Genomic DNA, 20,077 nt, shown 5'->3' on the forward strand with positions numbered 1-20,077 from the left:
TCCTAGGGATGCTGTTTTTTTCTGAGAAGCAAGATAAAGCTTTCAGCTAGAACAAATGTTTCCTGGAAAATACCATGGAGGTGGAAATACATAGGAGAAATATATAGCTGCCTATTAATCACTTTATAAAAGTTGGTATTATAATCTGACAACAATCCTGAAAGAGGTAGAGGTTGAATTCTAATTCTTTTTTTTTTCTTTTTTTTTGGGGGGGGGGAAGGGAGACGCTTATATAAAGAAATATGCATTGATGATAATCTAGCCCTAATATTCAAATGTGCTTCTCACTTTCTAATTACAGTTTGATCTAACCTGGTAAGAAACACAAACATGAGATGCAAGGTATTTATGACTTAGCAAGAAATAAATAATGTTGATTTCTAGGACTTGCAATATAGATCTGGAAGTGATTCTTGTGAAGGTAGTAACAAAGGTAATGCTAGCTATGAGCTCCTGGAAGGATTTAATATAAAAGGAGAATAATAGAGGCTGCAAGGTTCAACCTTGGACTATTCCCAGTATTGATATGTGAATAAAAGAATAAAATTCAGAAAACAGCATGTGGTGAAATAGAAAATTTTGTGACCATGACTGATGCTCTAGCCAGAGTTAGAAAGAGTTAGAACATAATGTAAAAAATGTCAGAGAGAAAGGTAGAGTGAAGATAAAAAATTAAAGGAAGGAACTCACTTGAGCTCTCCTTCTAAACAACTTTAAAATACCTCACCGAGCAGCAGAACTAACAAAAGATCAGGGTAAAACAATTTTCCCATCCTTGACAATTTAGGAGGTCATCAGGAAAGGTTACAGCAGCATCAGGCTTTAGGAGCAATGGGAGCAGCAGCAGTATCCATGATTTTGGGAGTTCTCAGCCACAGACAGACAACTGTTCAGAGGAAGATCTCAGGGAACCCTTTTCTGGCACTGGGTTCATCACCCTTTTACATTGTCTATAAATAGTTCTGGGGCTCAGTCCCAAGACTAAGAAGAACATGTAGTAGCAGAGTGAGAGCCTGTGTCAGAATTTCAGGGTCATAAAAAGTTACAAAAGCTTACTGAAGATAATAATTCTTTTAAAATTAGATTGAATAATTAGAAAGCAATGTCTCCATAAGACATCAAGAAATAATAAAACAAAACTTTTTTAAAAAATACAAAGAAAAAAAAGAAATAGAAAGTTAAATATCTTACTGGAAAAACTGACCTGGGAAATAGATTAAGGGGAAATAATTTAAAGTATTATTAAATCTAAAAGCCTAATCCTAAAAGCCATGATGAAAATAAAAGAATTTATAAATTATATTTCAACAACTTATCAAGCAAAATTATCCTGATATGTTAAAAAACCAGGGGATAAAATATACATTTTAAAAATTCACAAACCAACAACATCTCCAAAGACATTATCTCCAAATTCCAGAGCAACCAGGACAAGGAGAAAATATTACAAGCTTCGAGGAAGAAATAATTCAAATATCATAGGGCACAATAAGGAAAATTCAAGATCTGGAAGCTTCCATATTAAAAGATCACTTGGAATATGAAATTCTGGAGGCAAAGGAGCTAGAATTACAACCAAGAATAACCTATCCAGAAAAACTAAGTATAATTCTTCCAGGGGGGAAAAAAATCTATTAGTTAATTAAGAAACTTTCAAGCCTTCTTGATGAAAGGGCTAGAATTAAATAGAAAATCTGATATTTAAATAGAAGACTCAAGAAAAGTGTAGTTAAAGGTTAAACAGTTCACATTTTTACATGGAAAGACGATACTTGTAACTCCAAAGATCTTTATCAATAGTAGGGTAGCTAGAAGAAATAATATATAGACAGAGGGAATGATGTGAATTGCTCATGATAGAATGATTTTTAAAACATAAATGTAAGGGAAAATTAATAAACTTAACAGAAAAAGGGATATACTGGGAGATGGCAAAAGGGAGAGATATCTTGGGGCAAATTAACTCATAAAAAAAGGCATAACAGGAAGAGATTTTACAGTAAATTAAAGTGAACATGGCAGGGGCAGAGAGGAGCAATGCTTGAGACTTATTCTTATTAGAATTGGCCAAAGGGAGAAATATATATGTATGTGTATATATATATATATATATTCATTTGTTTATATTTTAAAGAAGTAGGAATGAAAGAGGATAAGAAAAAGAGAAGGGATTGATCAAAGAAAGGGCATAATGGTAGAGGCAATGGTCAAAAGAAAATCAAACTGTGGGATGACAACCCCTAACTCACAGTGCATACACACATAAACACAAAGTAATTGTGGTGTTCTCTTCTTTTGTATAATATAATTTCTCAAAGTGAAGAACAGAAGCTTTATTAGAATCTCACAAGAAGCAAGCAGTTCACTCACTGGAGTCTCAGAGAGAGGAGAGCCGGTTTTCACAAAGGCCTAGAGATGGTTTAAATAGTCCAAAACCATAAGAACCCATGACCCCCTCCCCTCATCTGGTTAATTTTCACTGCCTGCTTAAATGGAAGTAGCAAAGGTTTGCTAAATTCTAGTCCAGCCAATTGCTAGTCCAGACTTATTGCAAGTGTTTGCCTAAATTTATGGTGGTCAATTTTACAAATGCTTGCAGGTGTGTTTGAGCTGGTATTAAACACCCTATTGTAAGGTTTGTACAAAGAATTTTATTTTTCCCAAACTCATCAGAGATTCATAAACTAAAATTTAGATTATAGATTCAATCTACCTTAGTTAATGATTTTATGAAAAACCACATAATAACTCACAATAAGGAGATTTATTTAGAGCTAAGTAATTGATTAAGCCAGAGGAGTTAAAAGGTTTCTAGAATAATCAAGGAGACTTATTTTACCTCAGGCTTCCTCAAAGAACAAATAAAGATAGCTAGTTTGGAGACTTCTTGAATATCTCCAGGCCATTAAATAATTAGTCAAGTCCTTCTCTAAGCAGTTAAGTAAAGGTCAAAGGGAGTTATCTCAAAAGAGCAAGTATTTGCTCTTCTTCCCAGAACCTTAACAGATCCTTGGTGCTGAGTCTTGAATTGACCAATTATTATTCTGAGAAGTCCTCAGTTTCCCCTTTCACTCAATACTTTTGCAAAAGAACAAAGCAAAAAAAGAGAGAGAAATCAAAATTGGGAAAATGGGATGGAGGGAAATTCACAATAATTATAACTATGAATGTGAATGGAATAAATTCACTCATAAAACAAAAGCAAATAGCAAAGTAAATTAAAAATTAAAAATCAGAATCCCAGAAAGAAAAGTGATATAGATATCATCATTTCATTTTAAAGTATGATAAATATCCTTCTTTTCCCCAATGTATGCATATGCATAAATAATAAAATTATATATTATATAGATAAATAAACTATATTGGAATAGGCATGTTTTCATTAGTGGAAAGCACTTCTGAGGGGAACGTTTCCTTTAACAATTCAAAACAGCACCTTCCTTATACCTAAAAATCTTAGGAAAAATATGTATTACTAGTATCGTAAGTGATTTACTCAAGTTCATATATTAGTGACAAGTTTATGTGTCAAAAACAAGACTTTAATCCATGTCTCTTGGATATTTCTGAACCAAATTTCAAATGTCAAATCTATAACTTTAAAAACAATTCTATTTATTTATTTTTGTAGAAAGGAGATTAGAGTTATCTACTGTATATCCCTGACTTTAGTTGTAAAATTGAGGTCAGAATTAATCTATGACTTTTCCTCCTCTTTTAAATTATTAAGTAGTTCTCAGACACTGTGCAACTCAAATCTAACCTTCAAGTATCCATTCATTTCCTATATTTCAGAAATAACATCTCAATCACTCAAGTAGATACCATTTTCTGCTATTTTCCACTTTCCATTCCTAAATTAGAGAGTTCCCTGGACAGCTAGATGGTATAATCCCTAGGGAACCACCCTAAAGTCAGGAGGACCCAAATTCAAATTGGGCTTTAGACACTTAATACTTCCTAGCTGTGTGACCTCAGGCAAGTCACTTAACCCCAATTGCCTCAGAAAAAAATAAATAAATAAAATAAAAGAAAGGAAAGATGTCTACCAAGCCATTTCCATAAATAGAATATCATTGTTTTTTCTGCCTGTTAAAGTATAATTCTTTTTTCCTTGAAACGCTGGTCAAAATTATATTTTTCCATGAAGTCAAGGACAATATGTGCATGAACTTTTTGTTGTTGTAGATTGTTTATTTGTTTGATTGCTTGTTTTTAGTTTTTAATATTCATGACAGAATTTTATTCTAAAATATTTTGGCTAACTTTTGTAGAAAGCATTAATCCATTGATTAATTAGAATAAACTTTGTAGCTCTGTTACAAAAATTATTAAATTGTCCACTCTTATGAAGGCTGTTTTATTTTCTGTACATTGTCATTCTGAGAATTACTGAAGAAGTATTAAATTCCCAGCAGAATGCTGAACTTATGCTGCACTTATGTAATGTATATTTATGAAATTCACATATAGTTTTTTTTTCTGATGCCAGAATTATTTCCAAGAAACCAAAAAAAAAAAAAAAAATCTCTTTAAAGAAAGAAGTTAATATAGAGAGTAAAATAAATATATAAATTTTGTCCAATTCCTTGAATTTTTGATACCAATTCTATCTGATTAAGCTATATTTTGAATATTGAATATTCATTGAATATTCTTATTGAATATCACATATTCAATAGAGCATTGTTTTTTCTTTATTTTTTTTTTTTAGTTTTCCTTAACAGTTGTTTTAATTTACATTTTTCTAATCAATAGTAATTTAGATAATTTTTTTTCATCTGACTACATATAGCTTTAATTTCTTTTTCTGAAAACTGACTATTCATATCCCTTGACAATTTATCAATTGGGGAATGGTTCTTATTTTTATAAGTGACTCACATATATTTGAGAAAATAAACCATGTTAGGGTTTTGTTACAAAATACTTATATTACTTCATTGTCTATTCTATCTTTTATTGATGGGCTTAACAAAAATAAGAGTTAATGGTTATTGATAAATAGATATATTCTATAAAGATGGATAAGATGCTTTTTAAAAAATTGGAAAATAGAGACATAAGATCTTTCTACTTTGTACTTTGTTCCTGGTTAATGATCAGTAGGATATCCTTTAAGTATTTTTAATATGGGTTATGTTGATATTGGTTACATCCAAAGGTTAACATGAGAATAATAAACTCAGCAACATTTGCTATTCATTGTATGTGTCTTTTAAAAGTGGAGTTTATATTAGTAGTCATATTTTGGCACTTCAAAAATTATCAAAGGTCATGAAATTATTTTCAGCCTGATTCTAAGGACCAGAAAAGAATATTGCCAGTGAAACAGATTGTTATATTTTGCTATTCATTTTTGATAGTCATTTGTAAAAAGATAGTTTTTTATCTTTCCATGTGAAAAACATCAATCTGAGGATTGGGAATAATATTATTCATGACACCCCTTTCTATGACCGAATCTATGCTCTCTTTAGAGATAGTTTTGCTGTCTTTTCTTCCCTTTGTAAAATATATTTATGCAAAATCAACTTATGGTTTGCTATTATATTCAAGCACAATCCAATTTGATTTTTTCCCTTCAACTTCAATCTGAAAGGTACATAAAAACTATGAAGACAAGAGAGGGATATCAAGAAACCTCATAGAGGGATAGAATATAATGTGATATTTTAGTCCTATGAAGAAAAATTAATAAAAATAGCTTCCTTTTTGACATTAAAAAAATTATCACTTATTTATGCAAAAGGAAACTTTTTTTTTTAAGGTGCAGTCTATTATGAGTGGCAATATCTTAATGAAAAATCTGGTTTAACCATTTGTTTTATCTTTCTTACTACCCTCATTCCAGAACATTTTTTCTCTTATTCTGTCTTTTGACTGACTATTCAATGATAAATCAGTTTCTTTCCCTTTATTTATTTAGTGTGTATGTATATATATATATATATATATATATATATATATATATATATATATATATATATATCAGAAATCATTTGGGAGAAATCATCTAGTAGGCTTGGAAAAATCAGCATTTCTTAGAACCAGAACCAGAATGCTCCCTTACCTTTGGAGCAAATGAATAGTGGCATGACTGAACTATTTATTTCAATATTCTTAATGACAGATATTGCTCAATGCATAATTGACTTAGTTTCCATAAGTACTATTGATTAAAAGAAAAAAAAAAACATTGCATAAAGACATGGCTTTTATCTCTTCTGGCACTTAAAAATATTGTCACACACAAAAAAAGATTTTGGACATAGAATCAATGCCACACATTATATTGTATTAAAGAGTCCCGTTTTCTTGGTTATTATTGCCATCTTGCTTTCTAGTTCTTATTTTTCATATGCTATTTTCAATTTGATCAATTTGTACAATCCATCAGCATCAGATTTCGTGGAGTAATTTATTACAAAAGATAGTTCAATTTCAACTTTATTTCTTGCTGCATTTTGCACCCTGTAAGGCAAGAACAAAGATGACTTATGGAAAATGTAGATGACATCTATGTTTAAGAGCCAGTATAATCCATCCAAACTCAGTTAGTGCCTGTTATCAGCAATGCTTTAATAGGTGCAGAATGCTATGCAATGATGACTTGTCATAAACTAAGAGACAACTGTGCCCCACAAAGTCTCCTGTTTGCCTTTGTGTACAAAGTATAAATAGAATTGAGCAAATAGGGTGGAGAAAAAAAAAGTCCCACAGCTGAAAGGCAACGTTAAAGAAAAATGATGTTCATAGTCACTCTGCCAGTAGCTGGCAAAGCAGTTTTTATAAAACATATTTAATGTTTACAGCTACTTGGAGACTGGGAAAAAAGTAATACTTTTAAAATATGTTTAATGTTTAGAAGCACTCTGTGGCCTGAGAAGCAACTCCTGCTAAAATATATTTAATGTTTAAAGTCATTCAGAGGCTAAGAAAAAGCAACTTCTTGTTAATTTTTAACATTTACTGCTGATCAGTGGCTACTAAAGCAGCTATCAATACAGTCTGTTTTATGTTTAGAGACACTCTGAGCCTGTGTGCACACAATCCTTACCTTGATCTTCTCATGACTGTACAAAACCTATCAACAGTATTACCATAGAAAGCATACCACCAATAAAAACAAAGTAATCCAGAGTGAGACTAAAATGTTCTCTTTATATACAATCATAACCCTTACCATTCTAGACTTCTGGGTTATTCTATATATTGTGAACACTTCAACCACTGACACCATAGGGATCAAGAGATCTTGCTCAGTTTTTACTGACTGTGCTAAATAAACCTGTGTGACTTCAAAACAACAGCTCAATCTGATAATTTGTGGGAATTTCAGAGATCTTTATCTTATCTCCATACATATAGGTAAACCAAAAAATAATAACAAATTAACTCCCCTCATCCCCTCCAAAACAAAAACACACACACTAGATGAAAAAGGAAAACATTTGCTTTCTTTGATTATTTTTAAACTAATTGAACATTGGAAAATGCAATATAATCAACTGTTCCAGAAAAGCTCCAGAAGAGTCACATTCAGCAGCATGATATAAAGAAAAAATCATAGAATAAAAGAGGCAGTGTTATATATAAAAAATACAAATAGAAATAATTTTGAACTCAGATAATCTGAGTTCAAATACTTCCTGATACTAAACAACTGTATGAATGTCATCAAGTTTCATCAAATACAAAATGAGGGAATTGGACTAGAAAATTTCTGGAGTCCTTCTGTAGTTCCCAATTTATGGTCTTGGATATTAAAATTATTGACTGCAAATCAGGGAGTATATATTGGTGATTAAATCAAAATAGAAAGCTCTCTATAGGTACCTACTGAGAAGAAAAATGAATTGTACCTAGAGCTCCTGATCTTCATCACCTAGGAACACATCAACCAATTATCTGAAGATCAATGTTTGATATCTTTGAAGCCACATATAACATTTTGTGTTCCTTATCAGTGAAGAAAGATTACCCCCAAGAAAATCTGGTACTTTGTGCCAACATGTCAAGTTTGGTAAACATTCACTCTGGCATCACTGAGTTGCACTGACTCTCCTTAGATTTTTTTCCATTTGTGTTACCAGAGTCAGAGAACCAATTGAAGATATGCTCTAAAGAGCAATGAAATTGTTTGGCTTCCCATTTTTCTACCTGAATTCTTCTCACTTGTTGAGACAAGGAAAATCTGAGATTGAGTTTTTGTTTCAATGTTAATATTATTATCACAAGGAGGTCTTCAAAAAAATATATACTACATGATTCCTAGATTCTCGGTCAAGATTATCAATTTCTTCCTTCTCTGACAGAGTTATTCCAGGTATAAATGTGTCAAGAAAACCTCAGTCAACCAGTCAGGATCTCAAATCTTTCAGCACTGAAAATTTACTCAGTATTTTATTTCACACATAGATTCCATGAAAACCAAAAGAGAAATGAGAACATAAATTAAAACAGTAACTTCAAACTTTTTCTTAAGCCAGCTACCTTATTCCAATAAGTTTCATTCTCTAAATCTTTTTGTTTATATGTCCCTGATTTGTGGAAGCTATAAGTTACTTGTTTCCTATGGTTCTAGGCTGTCTCCTATGTGCAAAATGCATGTTCTCTTTATCTTCAACTCCAATAATCTTTGGCTTTCTTCAAGATTCTGCTCACAGATGCCATTTCCTCTAAAAAAAAGTCTTTGCCATGAATTGTTCTCTACTGTCTAAAGTCCTGTTTTATGCTTATTTGAAGAGGCAAAGCCAAGATAATAGATTGAGAAGCAGTATAGAGTTTTTCTCCACAGAATTCCTCCCAAAACATCTAAAAGATGCACCAGATTGCATCTTATTAGGAGACACTTTTATAACTGCAATTATTCACTATAGAAAAATAAAGTCAATTCCAGATTGAGTTTACATGAGGAGATTTAGTCTGTAATGTCAATATTTGTTACTTAAACTATTGTAATGTTTTATAGTTCTCTGGGATAGGGAAGTGAGAAAAAAGCTATCCTAGTCAAGGAAACTTTCATGTTGGAGGGTATCCAAAGAGGTAGATTTTTGCCAATGGTGCAACATAGATCTGAGATTGGGATAAAAGTCAAGCATATCAAAGAGCCTCCATTTATTAGTATTGGACTTTCAGCAATTCAGAGTTAACCTATGTTTCACCACTGAGAATAGTAAGCAATTTGCATTTCCTATTATTCATTTAGAGAAAATCATTTTTGAATATTTCAAAATAGTTATTCATCTTAATAAGTTTATATAATGACAGGTGATTCACATAATATCCTCAACATATTGCTATTCTTGTGGTATTCCCTTGAATAAAATATACTTCAAAAAGAAGCTATAGTATAAATCTTTTTGAAGAAGTCAGGTTGATTCTATATTATCACACATAACAAATCTCATGTATGTAGGAAGAAATAACTTCCTGTATTTATTGAATCAGTTTCAAATTTTTCCTACAGGAAATATGTCGACATTGTTGTATATGTTTTTAATTAATGGCTTCTGATTTTTCTAGAACCCCATGAGAATAAAGTACCAGATTAGTTACAGAGTAAATTCCCCAGCAGAGTGTGTTGTAACAAAATCAGAATGTATAATCTATAAATAGTCTTTCTAGCTTTAAATGTATTTTAAATACAAACCAGATAAATGTTATAGGATAATAATATATGTTAAGTTTATATTATACAGAGTTGAACTAAATTCTAAAGTCTCAATTTTGAAACAAAGAATTGATTTACATCTAAATATTTTTAAAAATCAAAGAACCACAAAACAAACCTTTTCTATCTTTTGTTGTTACTATGATATTAGCTAATTTTAGGAATCTTTTTTTTTCCTTTCACTTTTTTAAACTTTGTTTTTATTTGGCTTAATACTTAATACAAGGGTAAATAAGTGATCAGAGTATATATTTTTTCCTAATTAGTAAATAGATTTTAAGCTAATACCTTTGTTGTAATTGGATTTGGACAATACAATATATCTTGCTTTACATTTACAGCTAATGACAATAGTTTGACCTTCTGGAGAATTGAATTAATCAATTTATCTTTTTAAAATGAGATTTCAGAAACTGTGCTATTAAATCAGATCTATTTTTGCTCTGAGAAATTTTCCATATCCTTTCCCCCCCCCCCAAAAAAAAAATTATAAGGTATAGATAACTGTTTAAAATAATAATAACTTTTTATTTTTCAAAATATATGTAGAAAGAGTTTTCAACATTTACCTTTGCAAAACCTTGTATTCCAAATTTTTCTCTTTCCTTTCCCCTCTCCCTCCTCACTAGATAGAAAGTAATCCAATATGGATTAAATGTGCAATTCTTCTAAACGTATTTCCACATTTATCATGCTACACAAGAAAAATCAAAGGGAAAAAAAATGAGAAAGAAAAACACAAGCAAGCAAACAACAACAATACCAGGCAATGGCTGCTGCTGTCCATTAAGGAAGGAGCTTTCTGTTACAGTAATATATGTGTACCTTTGAGGAAGGATGAAAGGGAGAAACAGATACAGACAGAGAGAGACTGAACCTGAAACAGACACTAGGCTTGTAGACCAATGTATACACTCTTAGTTTTAAAACTAAGTGAACTCTTCTGAAACTCTTTCTAAGGTCATAAAGATGATATGATCTCTGAATACCTGATAAGGTCACATACACAATTTCAAATACATTTGAAATAAATCCATGTGACATCTCCCTTAGCCATGAAGCTGTCTATGCCCTGAGGATAGTCTGTGCAATCTTCATTAAATGTACTATATGATTACAGGGACAGCAGGAGTCATCTGAAGAATTTCAGAGTTAGGAAATCCTAGCAATTGTTCACACTTAGGTTTGAAATTATAGCTCAAAAAGTGATAAATAAGTAGCTCTTGCTGGTGGATGCACTAAGTAAGGAGAAAAAAATTTAGCTTTGAAACAGAGGGATACCTTGCTTTATAAGCAAGGCTACCTCACTCAGAGTAGAGGTTACAACTTAGAATGGGAGCAAGGAAAGGGGGAAGGGGGCAAGGAGGGAGAGAAAAAAAGCCCCAGGTTATTAAAATATAGTTTTGAAATCAACATAATCACACAATCACCAAGATTCTTCCCTTGTAAGAGAGTAATTATTTCAGCTCTCTGAATTTGCCTGTGAAGCCACTTAGATGCCATGAGAGTAATAATATTAGAAATACCTGAAGAAGGATTTCCAAGTCTTTTTTTTCTCCCCACATATTTTTCCTCCTCTTCCCCAATCAATTATTTGATGCAATGGCTCTTTAAATACTTTCATATATTAAACTTTCATTTGCTGTACTTAAAAAAAAATCCCTCCTCAGATAATTTGAGAAGTGGTATACTTAAGTTCTCTTTCATATAATAAGTTATCAAATTTTTGCAAACATAAAACAATGACTTAAAGGAAGAGTCTACCCAAGACCTAGATAAGAGATTACTATGTCATTTGGAACCAAAAATATGTTAATAGGTGAAATAAATATTTGCATTATTCTAACTTTTATAAATATGCTATTTTTATACAAATATGCTTATATATTTATAAATAGATATGCAAATATGAAAAAGAGAAAATTTTAATAATAGTAATAATAGAAATAGTAGTAGTAGTAGAAATAAGTAGCAGTAATAGTAGTAGTAGCAGTAGCAGCAGCAGTGGTAGTAGTAGTAGTACAGTGGTAGTGGTAGTAGGAATAGTAGGAATAACGAGTTAAAAATCTTACTTCTCACATTCATGGATGTGTTTATGTGTACGTATATACTATGTGTCTCTAAACAAATTACTTAACATCTTAGTGCTCCATATAGACTCCTAAGGCTTCAGAGTAATTGTCTAAATTCATTGAAAAATTTTATATAAATCCAGAGATCCCTTTAAACAATGTGTCTCTTACATAATATGACTGAGAGAATTCATTTTTAAAGTCATCATTTGTGTTCCCAATCATCTGATACCAAACATATGGTAAATAACTGCATCTAATTTAAGACTACAAATTTTGATCCAGGCATATATACATGTTTTGTGTGTATTTGTATGTATGTGTTTGTGTGTGTGTTTTATAGATTGACTTTAATGTCCCTGGAGTGGCCACTGATTTATCACCAAAGTTATATATTTAGAAGATATTTGATGTAGTAGTAGAAACCAGTAAAGTCCCCAATGTTCCAAATTATTATTTCTAGCTCCAAAACATACTATAATGTATTCCTCATTATTGAAAAAGGATCTTTTATTTTTCTATTTCTCCTAAAATTTGCATATGAACTTGACATTCTATTTTCTTTTCTACTTTGAATAAAAAACTTCTGTATTGTATTTGTACCTATCTTTAATAAGATTCCTAAGCAAATAATTATTTAAAAGAAAAAACTTACCTAGACCCACTTCTTTCTGGTGGGAAGAAATGTGAAAATCTTTGCAAACAGTCCTACTCAGGATTTTACTTGTTCATCAAATAAAATTTTAAAGACCTTTAACACTTACATGCAAGCACACATACACATATGGCCATATAGTACTTCAGTTGGTTTAATGTGAAGAGGAATATTTTCATTCCCACTTTATAAACCAAAAAAGGTTCCCTCTATGAATTTATGCAAAAATATTATGTGACCAACAGATTGGTGAGAATGATTTATTGTGTTATATCCCAATGGTATCTTGAAAATAAGGTAATTGGGGAGGGGAAGAGAATCCTTAGTTCAACTCATAAATTAAACTCATTTTTAAAAATTTGTATTTTAGCACAGAAATTTTCTATTTTGCAAATGATACACTTTAGCTATTAAATCTGAGCTATAGAAAACTCAAGTTAAAGAGAAGTGAATTTTCATTTTCTTACTCACCCACGGGAGACATTTCTGGTACACTAGCAACATAAGGTCCATCCAAGAACTTTGGCTCATTATCATTAATGTCCTGCACTTTGATGATGAATTCTGACTCAGGCTCCAGGGGTTTCCTGGTATGTATGTCCACAGCCTGAGCACGGAGAGTATAGAAAGGTTTTTCTTCTCGATCAAGGCTTCTTATGGCATGAATGTCTCCTGTGGTTTCATCAATGGTAAAAACTGTGCCAGCTCCATCTCCTGAGAGGGTGTATTTAACACTGCCCACTCCTTTGTCTAAGTCGGAATGAAGCTTTATAGTAGAGAAACAGAAAAGAGACAGAGATAGAGAGACAGAGAGAGAAAGAGAGAAAAAGAGAGAGAGAATAAAATCATTAAAGAAATATTCCTAAATGAAAGACATTTTTTAAGTTTGAAAAAAATCAAATTTTCACTCAACAGCTTAAAACCATTATTTTTTCAATCCTATTATTCTTCTTTATAGAGAATTCTGAATTTTAAAGCTGAAAAGGACCTTAGAGATTTATATTTATTCATAATAATTTCTTCCAACTTGGAGAAAAATATTTTACCTTTAAATCAAGGGAAGGAAAATTACCTTTTCCATAATTAATTTAAGAAGTGTGAAAATGATCATCATTTAGGAATAGGAGAGTTTAATAACTAAATCTGTTTTTTCTGGCCTAGGGGTAGAGATGGAACAAGGAGAAGATAATGGCAGTAAGATCAGAGGAAGATGAAAGAACAAGGAAGTTTTATGTAATATTAAGAATGATTTCTCTTAGACATTACATTCAATTCAGTTCACATTTATGAAGTATTTAATGTGAGTAGTAAAATTTTTTAAGTCCTAAAGAAGATGCAAAATTTGAAACTACCTACTCTCATGGAACTTGACATCTAATTAAAAATAATATACATTTATCTAGCAGCTTAATTTTTTTTTTCTTTTTGGTACAAAGGTTCTCCACAATTTCCTAGAAGGGCGATTTGCCCAGGCATATAAGACTAAGAAAGGCAGGTTATTGATGATGTGAGAGCAAATATTTTCAGCCATGAATATTTTGATAGATTGGTAGGCAGTTTTATTTAAGTATACTAAAAGTAAGACAGAAATAAAGACTGGACCAGTGCTGTCCATTGATAAAAGCAACACCCAAAAGAACTACCTTCCTCTACCAATAGAGGAAAGTACTTGCTCTGGAATTTATAGTTTTAGAGTTTCTTAAAACACCAAGAAACTAAATGATTTACAGTCATACAGCTAGTCTCAGAGATTGGATTTGAATTCAGCTTTCCTAGCTCCAAGACCAACTCTCTAAACACTATGCCAAAAATAAACAAACAAGGAAAAATAGATGACATGAATAATTATTTAAATACAGAATCCCTATTTTACATATGGGGTAGGAGATAAATTGATACAGATTAAGGCTATTGTTCTAGTCTAAAATCACATAGATTAACTAGAACTGAACAAAATAAGACAAAATCCTTCCAGACAAAAAACCATCAGGCATTGCAACAGACTGAGCTATTTTCTAGATCCGTCTCTTTTTTTTTTTTTTTTCAAAATTATTCTCTGCCCATTTTTGAAGAACAGAAGGCCTACATGGTTTACTGGGGGAAAAAAAGCTGAATCTGGTTTGACTCAGATATATGTGTGATTTGCCATGTGACTTTTGAGTTATTCATTAAACTTTTCTTAGCTTTGATTACGTTATTTCTAAAGAAGGATTTTAAATCTCTATCCTCAAATATATCTGTGAGGTTCATTTGAAACTGTATATAATACATATACATACATACATATATATATATATGTTCATGCATATATGTGTATGCATGCATGCATGTATATGTGTGTGTTTGAGAATTTTTTTTGAAAAAAATTAAAACAGGATAGAAATTTGTGCTGGTGATATCATTGTTACCACCACCATCAATTATTATGTGGTTGCTCCCAGAATGACATATAAAAGGAATGTATAAAGAGAAGAAAGACTAAAAGAAATATTTTCTCTGTGATACTATAAATTATATCCTGAATGAATTCCTCACCAAATCTTAACTGTGGATAAAGGCTGGGAGTTCTTAATCATCAAATCAAGACAAAGGTAAAAGTTCTTTGAACGCCATAATTTTACATTGCAATATTCTATACCACTACTGAGTATGAGCCAATCCAAACACTCAAGAGAGTTTACTGTAGCGTGTGATTAATCTGAAGTCATGGGATGGGCAAAACCTCAGTGCAGGAATTGACAAACTGGATTCGTTTTGCCAAAGGCTCTTGAGAAATATGGTAATAGAGTAAGAACTTAATCAAAATCCTCAGTAGGTTCTGAAGATGCCATACAAATGTTTAAACTCCCCTTCTGTCAAAACCAATACCATTTTAGTCCAAGCAGATGGAAAAATGGCAAAACAAATGTGCTTCATGGTTTGCCCCAGATTCAAATATAATTCACTTTGATATAACTGTAGTCTTTGCTGTCCTCAACACTCAGTATCTTAAAATTTATTCAAAAATAAGATTTATATGTATTGCAGTCTCAGAAGAGAAGGTTTAATACTATGTTAAAAATTAGCAAATGAAATGAGGATAATTCATGCAAAACACATGGGAGGATTTCACTATCTTGTAGCAATTTAAAACAGTAGGCCAGTTAATATATAATATGTTAGTACTATATATTATAATATATTAATAATACATAGAATATAGTACCCAGGGTAGAGATGTAAAAATATAGCAATGTACTAATGACTAGCTAATCTAGTCACTTAGACTATGTGAGCCTCATCACAAGGTTAACTTTTCTCTTATGTACTCTAAAATCATTCTAATATACCAGAATGTTATCTTAGTATTTTGATTGTTTTGTTTAGATGTAAGTAGCAAAGGATTACATTGTAATAGTGAATGATTTTTTATTCAAAGCTATTAAATTAGGAAAAATCAAGGGAATGTCTTATAGATTAAGCTTTGAATTTGCATTAACTAACGCTGATTTTAGGCAAATTAATTGATTTTTCCAGGTCTCAGTTTCTTCATTTGTAAAATGACAAGATTGGCCTATATGATCCCTGATGTTTTTTATCCAAATTTCAAAGTTCCATAATTCTATGAATGACTTTTAAAAACATCTTTAGTTATGATTGTATATTTTTTCTTCCTACTCAACACATATGTACAAAGACATTCTCTTAGTGTCCTAAACAGTTAAAAATGAAAAGGTTTTGTGTCTGAACTTTGAAGCTTACCATATATTCAATTCTAAATACTTCATAAATAATTCAGAAAATACATGATTTATTAGTTCTACCAAAGCAGATCTTTAAGTAGAAGGGTTCCTGAGCTTCTATGGTGAGGGAAAGAAAGGGAACCCAGAATTCATACTTTTAGTGATGAACCGTTCTGATATTAACTAAATTGATCTGCAGATGGCAATCCAAAATTTGTTTTTTGGTGTTTTTGTTAAACTTTTTAGTCAATTTTGCCTTTCCAGAGTATAAACTGTTATAGACTCTAAGAATCTGAGGTTATCTCTACACTCTGTTGAGTATTAGAAGAAATCTTTAATGAAGCCAGTTAACATTATTCCTGATTTAAGCCTAAAAGTCAATAGTCTCATTCTGCTAAACCATGTATTTGTAATGTGACCCAGGTGGTTTCATTCATTCACTGCTGAATAAGAATTGGGCCATGTTATTTTCATTCCTTAATTTCATTTGGTTTCCTTGCTGAGAGAAAAATCCCTCTCATATGAGCATGAAGCATTTTTTTTCTTCTGAATGGTGATTTAAAAATGATGAAAAGCATTTTATTATATTATTAATTTTTAAAAAAACAGTAAAAATCTGCTCTGTGGGAACCTTTTATATGTATGAGTTACAAACTAGATTTTTTTTTCTTAAAAACAATGCCTTAAATCCAAAACAGTTGGACTCTCATAGACTGGACAACAAAATGCCCCAGATCAAGACTACTTGGTCTTTGTTTTGGCCCTGATTGCCTTAGAATAAATGGAAATAGCAATTGCTGGTTTTCTGGTCAGAAGCCATGAGTGCCTTTACCTAGACTGCTTCTTCTTCTTTATTTTATTTTCTTTTTTGGACTAGGTAAAGAAGACCATTCTTGACTTCATTTATTTCTTGCCTACCCTTAATAGACAGTTGCTTCAGACAAACTGAAACCTTGTAAAGACAGTTTAAAAAGGCCAAGGTGTCCCATTGTATCCAGGACTATCTCCAGCCTAATGTATCTGGCCACTGGACCCAGATAGTTCCAGAGGAGAAAGTGAGGCTGGTGACTTTACACAAACCCTTCCTAACTCAAATCCAATTTATTTGCATGTCATGGCATCACCTCCCAGAATCACAGTCATCTTCTAGAACAAAAGGGCAAACAACAATTATTAGAATGCAGCTGACCACTCTCATAACAACATCTGACAGTATTTTTCTGCCCACCCTACCCTTCCATCACCCAAAATAAATGTGGTTTAAATGTTGGGTGTAGAGATATATGATATCCAGACAGTGTTGTTAGAAGTGGTGATGATGTTTTCTTGATGATTTCCAAGTCCGCTCAGATGATGCATAGAAAAAGAAAATGCCAAAGGGAGACTAAAGATTTGTTTTAGATTAGAAACTGAACTTGAATTTTACTGCTTTTTAAGGAAGCATCTTGCTCTATAGAGTTAAATGTTCTCTAGTTTGATTCTGATTTGTATTTTAGAAATTGTATTCCACAAGACAAAAAAGCATTCATTCATATTTTCTATGAGTTGAAAAGTAAATATAAAAATCTAGGAAGTTGTGTTGTTTTGCTTTGTTTTTTTTTTAATATCTTAATTTTCACAAGCAATTCTTGGACTTTAAAAATATGGTTGTTTTTTTTTTTGGTAAGCTGAAGTATTCTATATTTATTATTCTATTCTATATTCTATATACTATTCTATATATCCTATAATATTCTATATACCTAAATTTTTAAATAATCATATAGTTTTCAATAATTACAATTTATAATACTGAGCCAAAGAGAGTCTTAACTCTTTCAGGATGTTTTTGTTTGTTTGTTTGGCTACTGTTGATAACATTGTTTTTATAAATTCCAGAATTTGGAAAGCCCAGTTGTGTCAGAAAGCATTTATTAAATGCCTATTAATAAGATTTGAGTAACAAAGTGGGCATTAGCAGAGAAAATCTGAAGCACTGATAGGATTGTAGTACTTCCTGAGGCAGGCAAGGAAGAGCACTGAAGAGATCAGTTTAGCCTTCAGTCCTACATTCTGTTGAGATCTTGGGGAAAAAAACACCTTACTGTATCCAATTAGACAGCCAAGTTATGATATCAAATATCCAAGATTAAATTTCCCCTATAAATCTGCCAATGGCCTATACCATCTTTGCTGAATCCCTTTTGGGTTAGCCTTCCTTGATATTCTGTCTCATGGTATTTTTCTCCTTGCTAGACTAATTCTTTTGGGATGTTGAGTTCCTTTTGGTGTTAGTTTGCCAATCAATGGCACAATCCCCTTCCCTTGCTAATCCCTTGGGTTAGGCTGCTAATCTCCTGTATGGATTTAGCCATCCTGATAATAGTATACTCCTACATCATGGGATATTTCTTTTCTCCTGGTTAATTGCGAGTTCTACTAAGGAACTTGTTTTTTCCCTTGTTAATTGTTTAAAAAAAAAAAAAATCTTTGCTTTCTAATCATACGCTTTCCCAAATCTATTTCATGTTTATCACTCCTGGTGTCAATTTTCCCTCTTGCTTTTGTCCAGAACCTTTTCTAAATAAAGTTAGTTTTGAGCAAAAAGAACCCCATTGTGAATTCTTCATGTGTGCCTTGTGCCTTTTGTCTGATATTTGAACTAGGAATGGCTATCCCAGCACCATCATTTGGTGTCCATATGTCAGATTCTGTGCTCAGTGTAAAGAATTAAAAAAAAAAAAATCTCTGCCATTAAGAAGTTAAAAATCTAATGGGAATTTCAATGTGAAAACATCAACAACTAAGTATAAACAAGTAAAAACAGGGAAAATAAATGGGGATATTCTTAGATAGAAAGCACTAGTATTAAGAAGGATGGAAAAACCTTCATGCATAGAGTGGGATTTTAATTCAGATTTGAAGGAAGTCAGTTAAGTTTTACTTAACTGGTGAGGAAAAAGAAAATTCCAGGTTTGAGGAATAGTTGGTAAAAAGTTATGAAGTCAAGAGTTGGAGTGCCTTAGGGAAGCAGCAGTAAGGACTAGATTGTAGAGTATTTGGAGGTAAGTGAGGTATAAAAAACTAAGAAGGAACCAAGTTACAAAGGGCTTTAAAAGCTAAACAGAATTTTATATTTAATCTTGTGATAAATAGGGAGTGAGTAGAGGTTTTTGAATACAGAAGTTACATGTTCATAAGTGTGCTTTATGAAGATTACTTTGTTAGCAGAGGAGTGGGGACATTCAGGCAGGGAGACCAACCAGAAAGATATTCAATAATCCAGGAATGAGATTTTTGAAATCAAGATAAATTTATTTCTAATTACTTATATTAGCTCTATACTTTGGGAAAAGAGTCCTGATTTCAATATTACATCTGTGTTTATATAAATATTTTTCAAATGTGGAAGGGATTTGGTGGCACATAAAAATAATGAACTCCTTATCTATGTCATACAAGATTATGACCATGATTAACAAAATGAGTACTAAAAAAGGTGCTATCAAGTACAGTATATATCCTATTGGCAGGGTGAATAAGACCCCAGCATGTGGACTCTTGCAAAGCCTACTTCTAATAATGTTAGATGATGTGCAGAGACAAAACTATAATCTATCTAAGGGGAAATTTCTTTTGAAAAAAATCAATCAGAAATAGAGAAGATGGGTGAAGAGGTGGAAAGGATGTCTTGTGTCACCTGAGATGAGTCTTGTAGGAAGTCAGAGATCTTAAGAGATTGAGGCAAGGATGTTGGGCATTCCAGATATTTTGGTCAGTTGGTACAAAAATACAGAAATCTGAAATGGAGTGATAGATGTGAGGGTCAGAAAAAAGACAGTTTTGTTGAACAGCAGAGTGCATGCAGGCTTAATAACGCTGAAAAAAATAAGATGGACTAGCTTATGAAAAGCTTTAGTGCCAAATATTATATTTTAATTTTCTCCTAGAGGTAAAAGTTATTAGAGGT

The 20,077-nt window shown here is 31.8% G+C and overlaps 1 protein-coding gene across 2 annotated transcripts in view; it reads right to left on the reverse strand.

Moving 5' to 3' along the window:
• Positions 1-20,077, reverse strand: part of CDH12 (cadherin 12) — a 969,321-nt gene that overhangs the window by 286,755 nt on the left and 662,489 nt on the right. For both annotated transcript variants that reach the window (XM_051969878.1, XM_051969879.1), the window contains one exon: positions 12,878-13,172. In XM_051969878.1, the coding sequence (XP_051825838.1) occupies positions 12,878-13,172 (295 nt within the window). The remainder of the gene's footprint in view (positions 1-12,877; positions 13,173-20,077) is intronic.

Source organism: Antechinus flavipes, chromosome 1 (genome assembly GCF_016432865.1).
Source record: "Antechinus flavipes isolate AdamAnt ecotype Samford, QLD, Australia chromosome 1, AdamAnt_v2, whole genome shotgun sequence".
Taxonomy (NCBI): Eukaryota; Metazoa; Chordata; class Mammalia; order Dasyuromorphia; family Dasyuridae; genus Antechinus; species Antechinus flavipes.